The sequence below is a fragment of the Chroicocephalus ridibundus genome, chromosome Z (genome assembly GCF_963924245.1).
Source record: "Chroicocephalus ridibundus chromosome Z, bChrRid1.1, whole genome shotgun sequence".
NCBI classification, from domain to species: Eukaryota; Metazoa; Chordata; class Aves; order Charadriiformes; family Laridae; genus Chroicocephalus; species Chroicocephalus ridibundus.
The window spans coordinates 43,158,088-43,177,033 of NC_086316.1; the positions used below are offsets into that span (position 1 = coordinate 43,158,088).

An 18,946-nucleotide genomic window follows, 5' to 3' on the forward strand; every position below is an offset into this window, starting at 1 on the left:
TTCTGCTTTTAAAAAGACCAACCTGACTGACATGTATATTCTTGTTTCTGTGACAGCATACTTGGCAGTAGTTATTGCAGCCTGTAGCTTGAATTTTCAGAGAGCCTTGCCACTCTTTATCATCACTGTCATAGCCATCTTCTTCATCTGCTGGGATTTTTTAATAGCTAAGTATGAAGACAGAATTGCTGCATTCTTTTCCCTTGGAGAAAGGTATCTGGAGAAACAGTGGTTTTGGATGAAATGGTAAGTATGGATTACTTCCTATTTATGCAGAAGGACAAAGCATTAGTCGTTTTATCCCTATAGTTTTATTTCAGCTTACACCCCAATAAGCACAGGGAGATGGATCAATCATAAAATTGCAATAAGACCAAAGAATACACACAGACTAATTTAATATTTTCCAGTTCATATATGTCAGACACACCTTTAAGATTGCAATACAGTAGCTATGTATCAAAAATCTTGACAGAAAGTGTAAAAAAATTCCTCAAATTGAGACAGAACAAGTTTCTGCTTGCAAGAGAATATGTCTACAGACTTCAGGTGAGTTGTAGCACAAGAAGGACATGGACCTGCTGGAATGGGTCCAGAGGAGGGTCACAAAGATGATCAGAGGACTGGAGTACCTCTCCTATGAGGACAGGCTGAGAGAGCTGGGGTTGTTGAGCTTGGAGAAGAGAAAGCTCTGGGGAGACCTTATAGCAGCCTTCCAGTACCTGAAGGGGGCCTACAGGAAAGATGGGGAGGGACTTTTTATGAGGGGGTGTAGCAACAGGATGAGGGGTAACGGTTTTAATGTGAAGGAGTGTAGATTTAGATTAGATATTAGGAAGAAATTTTTTACTGTGAAGATGGTGAGGCACTGGAACAGGTTGCCCAGAGAAGTTGTGGATCCCTCTTCCCTGGAAGTGTTCAAGGCCAGGCTAGATGGGCCTTTGAGCAGCCTGGTCTAGTGGGAGGTGTCCCTGCCCATGGCAGGGGGGTTGGAACTAGATGATCTTTAAGGTCCCTTCTAACCATAACAATTCTATGATTCTGTGATTCTGCATTCATACTGCAAGCCAGAAAGTGCCTCATTGTCACTTGTTCAGAAAGCTGTGAGATTCATAAAAACCTTAACTCCAATATATGCAAACTGCTGAAGTCTGAAGTGTGTTGTCTAGACATTACTTGTTCACATATCCCCATAGCAATTTTTACTTGGCTTTGGGAATCAAAACATGCCAGGCACATTTGGTGTCATAATAAGATCATACAACCTCATTTGGGATGGTAGACATTGATCTCGTAGATGAATTGTAGATGCTTAGATCTGGTACATGTTTATTCCAAGTATTCCTGAGTATTTATCAGGAATATTTAAGTTATTCCTGGGAAAATGGGGAGCCAAAGGAAGCTCAGAGACCAAAGAAACGACCAAATGAAATCTCATTAAAAAGGAAAAGGAAATTGGCCAGCTGCCTTCTATCTCAGCTAGGTCACCTTCTATCTGAGAGAGAAAGAGGTCTAAGGAGGAGTCATTCTGGGTTCAGGAAAATGTCCCAACTTATTATTAAGGTTTTTAATTGACTTTGCCACAGAAGCAGGAATTTCTAAGAAAGGTGCTATAAAGATTGAGGTCATTCTGCTCAGGAGCCACATCAGAGAGCAGTCATACACAGGCACCTCCGTTAGACAATCTGGCAGCCCTTTGGGGGAAGGAGCAAACAAAACAGGAAAGCCCTGATAAACAGGTGGAACAAGCCAGGGGCAGTAAGTGCTGTATTACCTGGGCTGCAATCCTTAAACCGTACATATCACAGATTAAGTGCTTAACTGTAAGTCACAGGTTCCACTAAGAGACAGAAAGTCTCTCAAGTGTAGGCAGTGTTATTCAGCATTGCAATGGTCAAGCCGTTTTGTGTAGCTGGCCTGCAATATTTTTGATCCAGGTCTAAAAATGGAATTTAGGTATCTAGGTATCACTGAAATCAGTGGAAGCTAAACAACTGTTCAACACAAGCAACATCAAAGAACCGGGACTATGTTTAGTTTTCCCCTCATTAATGACTATTAGCAGCCCAGAAAGCTAATCGTATCCTGGGCTGCATCAGGAGAAGCGTGGTCAGCAGGTCGAGGGAGGTGATTCTCCCCCTCTACTCCACTCTTGTGAGACCCCACCTGGAGTACTGTGTCCATTTCTGGAGCCCCTACTACAAGAGAGATATGGACGTGCTGGAATGTGTCCAGAGAAGGGCCACGAGGATGATCAGAGGGCTGGAGCGCCTCTCCTATGAAGACAGACTGAGAAAGTTCGGCTTGTTCAGTCTGGAGAAAAGAAGGCTCCGAGGAGACCTTATAGTGGCCTACCAGTATCTTAAGGGGGCCTACAAGAAAGCTGGTGAGGGACTTTTTAGGATGTCGGGTAATGGTAGGACTAGAGGGAATGGATTAAAACTAGAGATGGGACGATTCAGACTGGACTTTAGGAAGAAGTTCTTCACCATGAGGGTGGTGAGACACTGGAACAGGTTGCCCAGAGAGGTGGTGGAAGCCCCATCCCTGGAAGTTTTTAAGGCCAGGCTGGAGGGGCTCTGAGCAACCTGATCTAGTGGGAGATGTCCCTGTCCATGGCAGGGAGGTTGGAACTAGATGATCTTTAAGGTCCCTTCCAACCCTAACAATTCTATGATTCTATGATTTCCTTGCCTCTCAGGTTGCTGTTGTGATAATTACCTTCAATATGCAAGCTGAACATGGTTCTGTGATAGGTGGGATGACAGAAACACTGAACACAGGTGTACACATGGCTCTTGTCATTGTTTCTGAGATAGTCAAAATTGCTGTGATTAAGTTATTTTTCTAAACAGACTACAGCAGGTTACAAAGGAATAAAGAATTTGTAACCTGCTTCTCAATAGTGTGTGTTTCATAGGCCCACCATTTAAACAGCACAACACAATTCATAAAAACCACAGCCTGTCTTGCCCAGAACTAAGAAAACATTCAAAAAAGAAGACAGGAAAGGAAACGGAGGATGGAGTGAGAAAGGACGGTATCTTCTCACACTTAATTTAATAGAAATAACACCCAGACAGGAGTCAGTAATGCTTTACTGAGTTTCCCTCATACTCTGACTTTGGGGACATGATTGGAGGATGCTTCTTCTGGATGCCACCAAGAGACGTTGTTGTCAGAGTTGCATCAGCAAAGGCAGGTTCCTGCTTGTGTAGAGCTACGTATTTCAGCTTAATACGTTGCTCAGAGAATTCATTCACAAACAGAGATGTAATTGTTATGGGAAGGGGGAGAAATATCTGGTTGTCTTCAGGATGTCATGCCTGATACTTTTTTTTTTTCCTAGGGTGTTGTGTGCAGCTCTTATCATAACTATCATCTGTTGGCTCATCTTTGACACAGCAAAACAGGGATCCCACCAGCTGATCTCCTTTGGTGGGCTTGTGTTGTATGTTCTCTTGATGTTTATCTTTTCCAAATACCCAACCAGAGTGAGTATTTAGTCCACGTTGGGTCTTTTGTGGGTTTTTGTTCGTCTCAAAAGCTATTGCCCTAACCTAGCACCAAGTTCAGTAAGAGTAACAGAAAACCCATGAATAACAAAATTTAGGCTTCCAAAAACCCAGTGATGTATTTGATTTCTGAGGAAAGTCATTTTGTTGTGACATCTTGGAGAACATGTGTGGGGCTGTACCATCATCTGGCTCTCACTATTTTGGGAGGCCACTCCCATCCTTTGTTCCAGCCCTGATGCAGATTGGAACACATTTGGTCCTCGAGCATCAGCGCAAGCTAAGGCAGGCCTGCTCCATGCTTTCCACCAACAGGAGGCTTACCGCAGTCCTTAGGACATTGTAGACCCTTATTTGAGGACGCTGTCATCGTATCAACACAAAGCAAATGGAACTGGAGATGTACTTCCCTCGTGTAGCTCTTAATCTCTCACAAATTTGATTCCCACTGCAAATGCAGCCACTGAGAACAAGCTGAGGACCTCACTTTTCACTAACCCACTCCCATAGGCTTATCAATGTCATTTATTTTAATTTCCTAGCTGAGATGTCCACTCTGTACTGCTGTGATACTACGAAGGGTTTACTTCAGCCACCATAACTCCCACCCCAGCTTTTACTCCTGTGTGCATGCCTAGCATACAGCACATGCTTTCATCAGTCATATATTAATCCATCGTCCAGGTCACCAAGTTTCACCAATGCTTTCTCAACACTCGTGCAACAGTGCTGAGACTTTCTTAACAGAAAAATGTTCCCTCAGCAAGGACTAATGGACCTGCCACTCCCCATCATTTGCAAACTACTGCTGTCTCCAACTGAGGTGAAAATTCATGTACTCCAAATGCTTTGTGCTCTCCCATGGGTCCTCATTACACCTAATTGGCTTGTGTTATTCAAATATCATCTGAATAAATTAGAGAGTGCCATCTCAGCTCTTTGCTTTGTAAATAATCAGATTCAATTTTCACAAAACAAAGATGTATTCTGAGGCAGCAGAGCAGAAAGCTGCAGTGTAGTGTGGCGGGACTGGTCACAGGTAGACACAGTTTTCCCTACAACTGTCTTATGCCATATGAATCGCAATATCTGTGAGTAGTTCTCAAGTATCAAAGCTCTTTAAAGCTGGCAAACAGAAATAGAGTTCATATTACCCAATCACACAGAAAAAACTGTGGCAAGTCTCCTTATTCCCGGTCCAGATATGTGGAGAATCTGCATGCTCAGTTGCTTTTTTTCTAATTTTCCATTTCAGTTAAAACAAAATAATATCATGTCATCTGCCCTCAAGTTTGTCTATTCCATGTATAAACTGTAGCACAGGAAGGACTGTCCCTCCTTCTCCTGCTACTTTGGTTACGTGCAGCCTGTGATGGTGAAATGGGCCTGTCCGTACTTACCTAGCCAGGCTTTCGGCAGCTAGCTCAGATGGAGACATCCACAGTGCAGAGCTCTCAAATTAGGAGAAATGACTCACGCTCCAAGTTCCCTACAACTGTTTTTGGCAGCTGCCCCTATCCTGCAGTATAGTCAGAAAATCCCCTTACATTATTTTAACAAACACTGAAAGTGAACTAATATTTATTTAAATAACAAGTGGTTTCTTTATTTTCCTTTTTCTATCCGTCTAGGTTGCTTGGAGACCAGTATTTTCAGGAATAGGAATGCAGTTTATTCTTGGGATCCTTATTCTAAGGACCAAAGTGGGGTTTGATGTGTTTAACTGGCTAGGCAACCAGGTCCAGGTGAGCTACTGGTAAAAAATTTATTTTTTATATCATTTTCTGTCTTGAGACAGACAGGCAGTTCAAGGGTCTGTCTGCCCTGGATGTTTTTCCCTCTTGAGAAAAACTGGGTTCTCAGAAAGGTAATTGACTACCTCAATTCAGGTAGTCTGAATACCTTCTCATTTCTTTTTTGTCCGGTTAATACAAGACCATGTGGGACAGGCTGATGACTAATGACCAGAGTGACCCTGTTTCTTAATGGTTTTACCATCCTTGGGCTGAAATAATAACTGCACCCTCCAAAAACAAGACTGCTATTGTACCAGGGCACTCATAAAAACTCTTAGTCCTCGCCCAACTCCAAAGCATCCTTGCAATAAACCTGAAATCCTTGCTGAAAAACCTTGGGATTTAGCAAGGCAGAACCACTGTTATCTTCAGAGTAGTCACAGTCCTGGCCCCAGGAGCATTTCATAGTTCTCACAACATAAAAGAAACTGAATTAAACTACAGGTGAAGGGTCTAGAGCACAAGTCTTACAGCGAGTGGCTGAGGGAACTGGGATTGTTTAGCCTGGAGAAAAGGAGGCTGAGGGGAGACTTTATTGCTCTCTACAACAACCTGAAAAGAGGTTGTAGCGAGGTGAGGGTTGGTCTCTTCTCCCAAGTAACAAGTGATAGGATGAGAGGAAACTGCTTCAAGTTGCAACAGGGCAGGTTTAGATTGGATATTAGGAAAAATGTCTTCACCAAAAGGGTTGTCAAGCCTTGGAACAGGCTGCCCGGGGAAGTGGTGGAGTCAGTATCCCTGGAGGTATTTAAAAGATGTGTAGATGTGGCACTTAATGACACGGTTTATTGCTGGACTTGGTAGTGCTAGGTTAAAGGTTGGACTCAATGATCTTAAAGGTCCTTTCCAACATAAATGATTCTATGATTCTGTTCTACAGGTGTCAAAATCCACAGCTGGGAGCTGGCAAACCAGCTCCCTGCGAGCAGCAAAGGATCTCTAGAGGGTGGACAGGATCCATCCATAACTGCCCCTGTAGGCAGTCTCCAGGCACAAAGTTTTTTTAAAAACATCCATTACTGGAAAGTAATAGATTAGAGAAATTCAAAATGTAGATCAGCAAGTACCCACTGAATGACATTCAGTCTTTTCACCCCAGGGATACTATTCACACAGCTGTTCTTCACAGTAGAGATAATTAAGCACATTTAAAACAAGACAGTGCAGAATGTACTGTCTCTGCGCGGGATTGAAGGCACAGGTCTGACTTCTGTTGCTGCTAATCTACAAGCAGTGGGAGTCACCTGGGTTTTGTCACCAGGTTCTCAGTCTAGCCCTTCGTCTCTGACTGAAGTGGGTCTGGTGCCCTCTTTTGTTAGCTCCATATGGCTTACAGTCACTCCTGTCATAACTCCAGCTATTACGTCTCCATTTTAAACTGTATCATCAATTGCATATGTTGGCATCAGGAGAATAAAAATTATCCACCATATCAGAATTAAAAAGTAGAAGATTCTATTAGACTAGCTTTTGGTTACTCTTTTCAAAACTCATTACTTCAGCCAGTAAAGCTCCATTTTAAACTGTGTCTTTAATTGCACTTATTTGCATAAGAGGGAGTGTAGAAATGCACCAGAGGACCAGGATTAAAAAAAAATTTATCTTCTTTTAGTATGGTTTTTGGCCTTTATCTTGTTGGGCACAGCACAAAAATGTGCCTTATGCCCTTGCTGGTTATCTACATACTCTGAAGCAGCCTGCGCTCTTGGCAGAGCAGAGCAAAGACTCTCAGTTCAGCAAGACACAGTGAAACCTAGACCCATACAACGCACAGCACAAGCTCCTTGTACCTCACCAGATCTCTGCAAGAAAACTAGCAATATTTGCTTAGTTTTTGGCAGGGACCCAGAGCTTATGGCTGACTTTCTTTGCTTTCTGTCCCTAGACTTTTCTGGAGTATTCTGACACAGGTGCTAAGTTTGTGTTTGGTGAGAAATATACGGACCATTTCTTTGCTTTTAAGGTAAGACAGGTTTTATGTATACTGTATGTGGCAGACTGACAACAGAAAAAGGAACAGTATGGCTGGGAAATAAATTCATTATATGTCCTTTGATACCAGTCTAGTCACCAGAGAAATCAGGTAAGTAAACTATTCCTTACTGTGTGACACTGAACAGAAAATTTGGGAACCTCACACAAAGACCTTCATTTATTGTCTTACGCCGAGCTAGATTACACTTATTTAGTCTAATTGTAACAACATATATTACAAGTAGACAGGATTTTAGGGTATGTTTCTACACAGAATGGGTTAAAAGGCTTCTACATGGTCACTGAAAGAAATACTACCTCCAGCCTATCTTCTCTACCTCTCCACAAGTAAAGGTGCTATACCATACTACGCTGCTCTGTCCTAAAGCGCTGTGCAGACCGCTGCCTCACAGACACTGCCTCTGTAGAAGTGGACATCCTAGGTGTATACTTATCCAGGTAGAAGAGGTAGAAGCTGCCCATGCATAAGGAGGAAGAATTACATTACATTATTTTTACGTTAATAAGATCCCAGGGAGATTTCCCAGCTTTCCCTTAGGAGATCTTGTTGGGAAACTACTGGAACACAGCTTATGTGCTCTGTGCTCTCTAACCCACACAAGCATCCTGTCTGATTTTGCTCCCATACGTAGCCCATGCCATAGTACCTGCTTAGGCTGGAATCAAGAACATAGAAAGCAAAAAAAACCCCAACTGTGAGAAGTGTGCTAGGACTTTCTTAAAGACCATTCTTCTGTCTGGTATTTCAGGCACCTGACCATAGGCTTACCCACCTTTTATCATCTTTTTTTTCCTGGAGGTGATATTCCAAACTGGGTATTCTTCACACTTAAGTCTTTCACTATCTAAGAATAAAACCTTACCTATAAAATATGCTGTTACTAAGAATAGTCAGAACATCTTAGAAGGGAAAACAATGAAGTATTTCATCAAGAAATATAAATTATATTTTAATTGCAGTATTTTTGTACCTTTTGTTTGGCTTTCCAGTCTCCTCTCACCTTTACTCCATTGAGCACTCAAATGACAATTTGCATGCACAATTACGTATTCTGGGGGTGAAATGGTTTAATTCCCACCCCCAATGATATTTTTCCCATGTTTTTCCAGAATGCCTTATGAGTATGATTTTTTCAAGGTGATTTTTAATGGCTCTGTGGTGATGCAAAATGCTTTGCTGACTAAAGCCATAACTAGGGACCAGACAGTCAAAAGTTTGCTTCTGTCTATGCACATGTCCGTCAGTCTTATTCTATGCGATAAGCTAGCAAAAGACATGGAATTTTTAGAAGAGGATAACAGGGACAAGTAGGTTATTTTCACACCAAAAAACAAGAAAACAAAACCCATGAGTTGATTTTCAGAGCTGCATATGTCTTGCTATCAGACTATATGTGGTAAACGAAGTGGCAGACAAGCACACTGCAACACCAAAACATACTCCATCTGCTCCTCCCATAGGAAGAGCATCACTGAGTGACAGCCAGCCTATTCTGTCTTCAAACACTTGTCATTTATTTGGAGTATAAATGGTCAAAAGTGCTTTTTTGTGTCTTTCTGATAATTTACGATATTTGCATGTAGTACTGAGCTGTCCAAATCTTGCCCCGAGATATTTTAAAGCACCCTCCAAAAGAGATAATTCTCAGTCTCAGCTTAGCTCTTGAGAAGAGCAGGCAAGTGCTAGGGTATGTCTTTAGAGAAAACTGCCAGAGCCCAATTGTACCCATACTGCATCCTTAGCAGTATAAAGGGACACCTCAGTTTTCTGCCAAGTTAGATGCACAGTTACCAGAGCAGACACATCTGATGTGTGCACCCACTGGGTGTTCAGGCCAGTCCCACTACAGCCTTTGAGCACATTGTCTTGGAAGCACTAATTAGTGATAAATACATGCATTTGCGTGCATAAACTGTGTTATTTTAAATGCGTATTTGTGTATGCAGATGCAGAGTTTCAGAGTTCTGAAAAAAACACTTGCCCACATAAACAAGCTAATGTGCATTGTTTTTCCTGTAAAAACACACACTTAAAACTAACAGCCATACTATTTTAGCTCCACTACTAACTCCAGTGAGTGAGTGAACACAAAAATTTCTCTTGATTTTAGTACACTCAAGTACTTAAGTAGTTGGGAAAAAAACCCTTAGTACTAAGCCATCTATCCTGTTGACTACAAAAGGCAAAAGTTTCAAGCAAGCAGGGAATTAGACTACTGTTATATCAGTAATTTCCTTTCTATGCCAGGAGCATTATGGCTCCCTAAGAAAGGCTTTGCTTTAGGAGTGTCTGAAACCAGGATGTTCCTTAAACATCAATAGCAACTTCTCCCTTAAAGGAACATAAGGAAAAAGCTGAACATAAGCCACAAATGGGAAAGGAGTTGTGAGCAGCCAACAATTTTAACTCCTTGTCCTGCATATAGCATAAAGAATAACCATGATCCCGAAAGCAGCTCTTTAGTAAGGTCAATATTGCAGAATTGATAATAAATATGAAATTACCCTGTTTATAAAAAATACCAACTAAAGAGTTTATTTTCTTACAGGGTGTATTATGGGAAGCATTAACTGCATCATCTGTAGGCCACATAAATGTAATACTAAAGAGTCCTTTGATACCAATTCTCCATTGAAATATTGTGGGATTTTTCAGAGTGCTCATTAAATTTATTCATCAGTTAAAACTTGACTATTTCAAGGTGTGTTGTAGGTATCAGGACCTACACATATTGGAGACTAAAGTTCCACTCAAGTTTGTCCACAGTATAATACAATACAATACAATAGCAATAGTTTAGCCATGCAGGTATAATTACACTGCAGGATCCATTCACTCCTCCCGTATGGAAACACGCTAGCCCTTTTTGAGGAGCAGGCTTCTGCTACAGCTGAGGTCCATCTGACTCCCCTGTAACACTTCCTTTTGCAGTTCTCTCCCCACTTTCTGAGTCGGCAACTGTCTCCACCTACAGGCTGTAACGGTGTGTGTATATCCAAATCAAACAGTTGTTTTTTTTAATGGCAGAAGCAAATTGGAAACAGCCTCTTTGTCACCCTCTGTTCAGAGAACCCCAATTTTGAGGCAGGCTCCTGCGCTCAGAGAATAAGGGCACTACAGCAGAAAGAGGGAACTGGGAGTCCATGTGACAGAAGAATAAGTTTTAAGAGCTTTTCTTTCCCTAAATGCAATTTCATGCAATCAGTGCATGTTTTTTCAAAAAAACAAAGGGTATTCTTGACCTTTTATTTCCAAATACATTTCACATTTAACCAACAAAGGAAACACTGCCAATTAAGGCTGATGTTCCACCATGACCTCTCCCTGCTGTGCAGATATTGTTACACACACAGGGTGTGCAACAGCCGCATGATTACAGAGGGAAGCTGTTCCCAGACTCCTTGGATCATCCCCATGCCTCCTTTTTTCTGAAGTCCTGCCTCCATGTACATATGCCTGTTGCCCCCAATCCCCTAGCCCCCCACCCTGTTTGTATGGTCCATTCCCCTCCTCACCTCTCCAGATCCTATACTCACAGCTCCAGCAAGGCTGGGTTGCTTCCATGCTCCCCAGACCTGCTTCCAACCTGGGCTCCCTGTGGCCTCTGGGTGCTTCGCCAGGTGCTTGACCCTGGAGCACCACCAGGGCTTTCCCCTCCCTCTCCCAAGCTCCTTCACAGCACTTCGCCATCGAGGTGTTGCCTGGACATGCACACCCTGCTACTCAAGCCCCAAGAATCTCAGAGGGAGCCCTCTGAAGTTACTGACCCTGTGCCACCTGCTCCCCTGGTTTTGGCACTGGAAACAGGGGAACGGAGAGAATGAGGAGTGGGAGGAGACATTCCTGCCTTAGTTTTCCCACTCTTGTCCCACCCACAACATACTGTGAGCAACCCCACATGAGCCCAGTGCAAAGGCGAAGCTCCTCGCAGGGCTGGTAGAGGGCCTGTGGCTCCTCCGTGTAGACATGGGACAGAAGATTTGTCCTGAGGCTGTTCTCTCCTCTCTCACAAGTTTCAAAATCACTCACATAACACCACAGTGTATTAACACCGTGGGGAGACTTTTGGTAAAAGAATTCTACGCTTTTTCAGTTGAACTAGTTGTTTCATATGAAGTGCTTTTCATTGCGTTTATCTCTGCAGACAAAGCAATTGAAAACTCCCTGCAAAGCGATGCGTTGCAAGTACTACATTATTTACATTCTCCTTATTTTACAGTGATAATTTGCCAGTGTTTTCTACATGATTTTGTTATGTCTTAGATAAAAGTTAGCCTGGACGTGAAAAATCATTACAATTACTTACCTGTTAAACGGTTGCTATGCTTTTCTGATGAAGACATAGCGTAACAGGTACTACATTAAGTCATCAGTGATTTAGGCAGGAGGATTTAGTTATAAAATAGTCCTCAACTTCTTTATGCAGTCAAGGCGAAAATAATCACAACTGGAAAACAAATTCTCTGCTTTGTAAAGATGAATGTTTCATCCAGAAATGCCTGCAACCACAAAAATGGAAAAGCATGTTTTAAATGTTATCTATCTAAGGTATTTTCAGAAGAATGTTCATAAGAAACAGTCCAAAGCATGCCAGCTGTCACCCAGCATAGGCAGAACATTGTCTTCTTGCTCCTTCAGCTAAAAAACCAAACCATAGTAATACCTGAGAGCTCTTCTGATCCATTTGGAGTGAAAGACGGGAGGACACTCACTTATGGTTTTCACCATGCAATACAGAGAGCTGCCCAATGCCTCTACAGACCCATCTCCCTGTAGGCATCTCAGCATTCCCTACTTGTGCCAGGGTATGGAGTCGGCTGTGAGCCAGGTGCCTCTCAACCTAGCACACTCCTAGGAGCAAGGAAGGGAAATGACAGGAGAGAAAAGGCAGGGGAGAAAGGTGTTACTAAACTTTCTGCTGTCACTGAATGGCAAAGCACTATCTCCTTTCAGTGAAAGGCTCTGGTCATCTAAATTGAGTTTCAAAACCTTTATGAAAATTGGTCATAGTACTAACTCTCCTCTATAAGGCACAGATTTTATTTACTGAAAAAGTCTGACCTAATAAAGAGTTTTGTTCTTTTTCATTCTTTTCCTTGCTTTTATTTATGATGCATTATGCCCTCAGTAGAACACACATAAAAGCTAGTACCACTAGAGTTAGTGTTACTGTTTTAACTGTAACTAATCTCTCTGCTTAATTTTGGACCTTTTGGGGGGATTTTTCTTCCTGTATACTAGCATAGAAATGATGAGATCCTATGTATTTAACATACTTGAGAATCAAGTGATATTAATTTTACTCAGGATGAAAAAACAACACATTTAATAACCTATCAGATGGTGGGTTAGGCATTAATGCAGTTCTTTAAAATTGTATGTTTAAGGAAAACATTTTTCCTTCAGTCTCCACTGAAAGAGACTTATATTCACTTCTTGTATTTAATAAGTGTATGCTCATGAATTTGGTTTTAAGCAGATTCTGACTCTGAGTATAGTTACAGAGCCCTTGAATACTCCACATTGGTATTATAATCAATGCTATAAATAGCACAGAATAAAAGAAGATTTTACTATAGCATGTTATTAAAAGGCAGCTACACAGTATGGGCTTTCTAAGGAATCTGGCTTTGATTCTGTGAAATCAAGTCACCTACAATGCCAATAAAAATCTCCTCTACTTATATAGCAGTCTAAACTGTGTTTTTTAAAAACTGACACAGAGAAGTTGAGCTCTGAATTCTACACCACAGTCCTGTTGTATATATTTCGGTTCGTGGTTTTCAAGGTCTGCAGGTGTACATATCCAAGCCTTTGTAGATGCCATTGCCCAATAAGTGTTTGAGCTGACTTAAACATGGCTTGGCTACAAACTAATGCATATCATGTTAAGCCAGACAGTTTCAAAACTATTGCAGTCCTGTTAGAAAACTATGTAGATACATAAAACATAGTTAATTCCAGCAAAACGTAAGCCTCTTTTTCAAAAATTAAATGTCCTACAGAATAAAGGAAAGGAAAATCACTCAAGAAGTGTTAATGGTTTTGTGTCTCCAAATCAGGTCCTGCCAATTGTGGTTTTCTTCAGCACAGTAATGTCTATGCTTTATCATCTTGGATTCATGCAATGGCTCATTGGAAAGGTATGAATTTTTACCAGTATGTACTCATTTGCCTAGTACTGGACCCTTGAACACATGCAGCTGAACTGTAGCATTAGCCCTGACCCAGCTGCTCAGGTGTCAATATAGGAAAAGCAGTTCCTTATTTTTAACCTGGAAATAGTTCCAAATGTTACCATTGCAAAATCCTAATTGGCATCACATAGCATGCTTTCCTCACCCCAAACCTGGTTTATTGCAAAAGTCATAGTAATTGTTAGATATGCCTGGCTAGCATAGCGTTCCTCAGATGCCACACTTCCTTAGATCTTCCTTGCCCCTTTCCCAGCCTCCAAAATGCAGGAGGGAGGTTAATTCACAGATGGTGGATTTCTGCTTTCTACTAAGGATTGCAGTAGCAATTGTATATACCTTCCTATCACAGATCCCCAGAATAAGATCAGAGGCTGATTCCTCACCTCATGGTCTAAGCATTCATTTCTGTCAGGTTCTAGGCCCAGTGCCAGTGTCCACTAAGCTAAAAGCAAGTCCACAGAAAGTCCACTTTCTACCTTGTCCGCCCAATAAACTTATTATATGAGGGAAAAGATCTGCCTACATGCTGGTAGTTAAACTTTATTTGAACATACCCTTAAAAAGTCCTTCGTCCTTCTCAGTCACAGGATTCTTATATAAGCACACAAACCTCACCAAGCTGAAATAGCGTGCTAAAATTTCTACAAGGCATTTTTAGCCTTAATCTAAATTTCATATTTTTTTCCCTTCATATGATCCAAATCCCTTTGGACAGGTACATAAGTAATAAGGACACATCAAAATATCTGCTTTGATTAATTTAGTTTAACAATTTGGTGCCCAGAAGGAGCCTGGGGTACTCTCAATTCTGTTGAATTATTTCTCCTCTGGCATATTTCAACATGCTACTATTAAATGAATGTGCCATATTTTGAAGATGAAATTGTTAACTTGGGGAATACTGTGAGGTGTCTCAGAACCCTTACATTGACGTGATTAATTCAAGAAGTGAATGGAATAGGCAGACCAATGTGTTTTGTTTTTTTTTTCTTTTTTAATCATTTTAGGTTGGTTGGATAATGCAAATTTTCATGGGGACAACTCCTGTTGAGTCTATGGTAGCTGCGGGTAACATATTTGTGGGACAGGTGAGTTGGAGCACAGAAAAATATGCTAGCACAGGATTGCTGAATATTGTGAAATATTGCGGTTCAGCGATCATCTGTGTATAAAAAAATCATCATTTACTATGAAGCTAGGACTCCAGTACAGCAGGACTAGTGGTTGATTTGCAGAATTCCAGTACATTCATATATCAGCAGTGATGCACAGTGGGTTGGGTTTTGGGTACCATATGTTTTCCCAATGGAAAGTCAAACATAAATGTAGGTGGGGAGATTTCCCTTAAAATCACTATCAGAGTACTCTAAGGATACAGAGAAATAACAATTTCAGGTGTTTATTCAATTGAGAAGACAAGTGGGATGAAAACAGGGCCCACGAGGCAGGCAAGGACAACAGAGACAGACAGTGCAGAAAACTAAGATCCAGGGCTGGCTGTGCAAGGCCTTAAGCCAAAAAAGCATGGGACAGTGCCTAACAGTCCCCTTCAATGGGGCATCCATTAAACCCACACTACAGTAGTGTCTGTCCCAGGCTTCAAAGCAATGTGGAAAGATCACCAAGTAGCATCCAAGCCCAAAAGTGACATTAGCATATCAGTTATTCTGCAGTGGCCCCATCACTGGATCATACTGCTTCAAGATTTAGACTAGTACCTCTGCATGACACTGTCCCCAGGATGTGCTTGCACACATGGCAGAGGGGCTGAGAGCTTTAAGCTGCCCATAGTGGCTGGTATGCTTATTTCACTTGATGCACAGCCTTACCTGGGGCTCAGACATATGTCTGCCCCTCACTTGCTCAGAAATGGATTAGGATTTCTTGGCAATTTCACTGAGCCTTTGGGGGAGACCGTAAATTAGCAAGAACTGTTTTCAGACAAGATGGATGTTGATACAATTTTCCTTCTTGGGGTAAAAAAAAATCCCAACATATTAATGTTCAGAGCACTCATTATCACTAAGATTAACTAGTCAAAGACACCTCCCAAAGTGTGATACAGCCACTCATTTTTCTGCCCTGTTAGTAAAAGAAACCTCTGAGGGTTTATTGGGAAGTCCCTAATTTAGTAGCTGTTTTTCCATTACAGACAGAGTCTCCTCTCCTGGTACGGCCCTACTTACCATACGTCACCAAATCTGAACTGCATGCAATCATGACAGCAGGATTCTCAACTATTGCTGGAAGTGTCTTAGGAGCATATATTTCTTTTGGGGTAAGACGGGGAAAGAGAACTGGAAAATATACTGTTTATCTGAAATCATGTAAGTATAGAAGCCCAGCTAAAATGCTTTGGAATTATACTTGAGTCATTCCCATCTTTTTTCTATAAAGGAATGGACCACAAAAATCCCCTGTCTTCTGACAGTAAAAAGGGTACCAAGATCTGATCTTGAAGATACTGTCAAGTAGCAGAAATGGCTACCTGAGTAATACAGAGAGGCTTCCTGCTATAGCTGCAAGGAAATGATTTATATGTATATTTTCCTACAGTCCAGATGAACTGCCATGTGAAATATACTAACTGATCAACCCTCTCACTTCTGTGGCAGTGATATAGATAAAAGTCCTTCAGGAACTGTTGCTAGACATTTGAGCCTAAAGAGTTGACTTGCAACTGAGGTTCTAGTGATGCTGTACAAACACGGGTAGTAAACATCTCATCTGCTGAGAGACTAACAAGACAAAGCCAGAAAAACAAGGTTGAAGATGTGATTTATGATCACCGTCATTGGGGAATGGTTGATAAACATATTAGTTCCATATTTGAATAAAATGCAGTGGAGAGGCAGAGTCAAGAAGGAAGGATTGGCCAAAAAGACCAAGAGAGGAAGAGGAGAAGAGATGGAAATATTGCAGAAGTTAGCAAAGAGGTTGGTTTGTGTAGAAATTTGTGGAAGAGGGGTGAAAGGGGAATAGAAGAATTTATGTTAGGCCATATAAACTTTTTTTTTAAACATAACTTCAAGGGACAAAAACAATTTTCTGCCCCTGCAAGGCTGGCACTCACCTGCTCTGCTATTGCTACGCCTGGCTGCATTCAATGGGCCTGGCTTTTTTTTTTGTTTCTTTTGCATTCTGCCTTGCCACTAGACAGGAGTGAAGCAGTTTGCCTCTTGGAAAGATTACCTCCTACTTTTCACTACTTAGATTTTTCCTTTTTCCAGTTGGCGTTCTCTTTTTTTCCAATTGCTCATTCTCTTCTTTATGAGCAGTGTGAACTTTTTAATGACCCCCTGTAGAAAAGTCATCCAAGCATCTCACAATTTTAATTGCTTTCTTCCATGTTTATGCATGATGTGGTTATCACAGCAAATTTTCTGTCACCTGGAATTCTAGGTTTCCGCCTCCCACCTACTGACTGCCTCTGTCATGTCAGCACCAGCATCATTAGCCACTGCCAAACTATTGTGGCCTGAAACTGAAAAGCCTACAGTAACTCTGAAGAGTCGCCTACATATGGCAAAAGGGTAAGCTGATCTAGGCTCTAGTTAATAGTAATACTCATGCAAAAATGAGATTTGGAAAAATAACTCCTCACACATAAGTTGTAGGGGTCGTAGTACATGGTAGATGTGCAAGCAATAAATTAATTGCACACCAATATATCCCAAATAAGTAGTTTCTGAATTCAGATGCAGCGTGCCCCATTACAATGTACGGAGGTATCACTGCCCACTGGGACAGGCACAGAGATGCCAAGGACCTGGGCCAGACAATAAACCCTCCAAAGAAAGAGGGAAATGCCTACCTGAGGTGAGCCACCAAGAGGTTTTCCCATTTCCTGTGGTGTTGTTTTTGCTTCGTAACAAATCTGTAAATGCAAACATACAAAAGCAAAGGTGGAGCAATCATTTCAACAACGACAGCAATGAACTTATTGTCCATCTACAGGGAGACTCACTTGCCTTGAGAATGACAGGCAAAGCAAAAATGATTGTAAGGACCTGTTCCTGAATAGATCACTGCAAGGGCTACCTGCAAGAACAGTGCCCACTCCCTCATCCAAGCAACACCACAGGCAGTCACAGTATTGAGACCTAAACCAGAGCTCACCCAACCCTGAACATGCCTGAATTCATCCTCAGGGCACCAAAAACATACCCTCCCAGTGGTTCCCATAAGGATCGAGAGCAAAAACCTCATCAACCTCATCATTATTTTCCCTACAAGGGAAGAGACTGCTTTGGTAGTAGGTTTCTAATCAAGTCCATGTAACTTTTAGTTCTATGATTTGTTCTTGAATTGAAAAATGTTCACACTCTGGGTTTCTTTTCATTGATAAAGTGAATCAAAGAACCTGCTGGAAGCAGCCAGTCAAGGTGCCTCTACTTCCATCCTGCTGGTGGCAAACATCACCGTGAATCTGATCTCCTTCCTTGCTCTGCTGGCTTTCATTGACTCAGCCCTCTCTTGGGTGGGCAATCTGTTTGACTATCCACAGCTGAACTTTGAGGTATGGTCTTCAGGTCTTTCATGCAGCATATATACAGGCATAATGTATATTTGTATGTGCAAGTTCTTGAAAAATGTCTTTACAGCCAAAGGAAAGTTGTTGCCATGTAACTATTCCTTTATCCATTGGTCCATGTATAGCTTCGCCTTTGGTGGTCTTGCTAATCAGCAGAGTAAGTTTACAGAGCATTGTATGCTAATACCTGCTGCCTCTAACTTGGCAGTGCAGCAGATCTGTCCCTTAGTTATACACTTGCCAAGCCATTAACACCCCTTTCAGCTAAACATTAAAGTTGCTTTAGCTTCGGAGAGCCCCATCAAGTACTTAATGCTCACTAGCTTCACTTAGATAAGGACACTAAGGCAAGTACATGTCTTCTGAACTAGCACTTAATCAATACCACTTAGTTCTCAACACAATTGAATTGTAAAACGGCACCCAAATCACTCAGCTAAGCAAACAGATTTTAAGCAGGACTTCTTTTTTAACCTAGGTCATACATCATTTTTGACCTGATGCAACAGTCTTGGTTCAATGGTTTTGGGCTTTTTGTTTTGCAAGCTCCTAATAAAAGTGACATGTGAAACACAGATATAACATTGCGGTAAAGGTGCTGCAGAAGTGCGTAGACACTCATAGCACACGTGGCTTCAGCAATATTAAGATGTTACTCTGTACAGGTTCCACAGATTGCTCCACTGCACAGGAAAGGCACAAGTACACATACCTCAGCCACACTCATGCAAGGGCTGGTATTTTGATAACTGCTGGATTGGGTGAGATTTGGGCAGACAGATAACCAACAAGGAGCTGAGACCCACAGACACATTGCATTCAGCCATCCATCCCTTTTGAGAGACACTAACCTCTCGCCTTTTGCAGGCAGAGAAACCAGGAATAGTAGCTGCTTAAACAGCTCAGTT

The 18,946-nt window shown here is 41.7% G+C and overlaps 1 protein-coding gene across 1 annotated transcript in view; it reads left to right on the forward strand.

The window, feature by feature from the left end:
• SLC28A3 (solute carrier family 28 member 3) overlaps positions 1–18,946 on the forward strand; it is a 45,536-nt gene that overhangs the window by 17,742 nt on the left and 8,848 nt on the right. Inside the window, exons 5-13 of the mRNA XM_063321528.1 lie at positions 57–246; positions 3,350–3,494; positions 5,147–5,260; positions 7,197–7,274; positions 13,370–13,450; positions 14,512–14,592; positions 15,657–15,782; positions 16,907–17,037; positions 17,855–18,023. Of these exons, the coding sequence (XP_063177598.1) occupies positions 57–246; positions 3,350–3,494; positions 5,147–5,260; positions 7,197–7,274; positions 13,370–13,450; positions 14,512–14,592; positions 15,657–15,782; positions 16,907–17,037; positions 17,855–18,023 (1,115 nt within the window). The remainder of the gene's footprint in view (positions 1–56; positions 247–3,349; positions 3,495–5,146; positions 5,261–7,196; positions 7,275–13,369; positions 13,451–14,511; positions 14,593–15,656; positions 15,783–16,906; positions 17,038–17,854; positions 18,024–18,946) is intronic.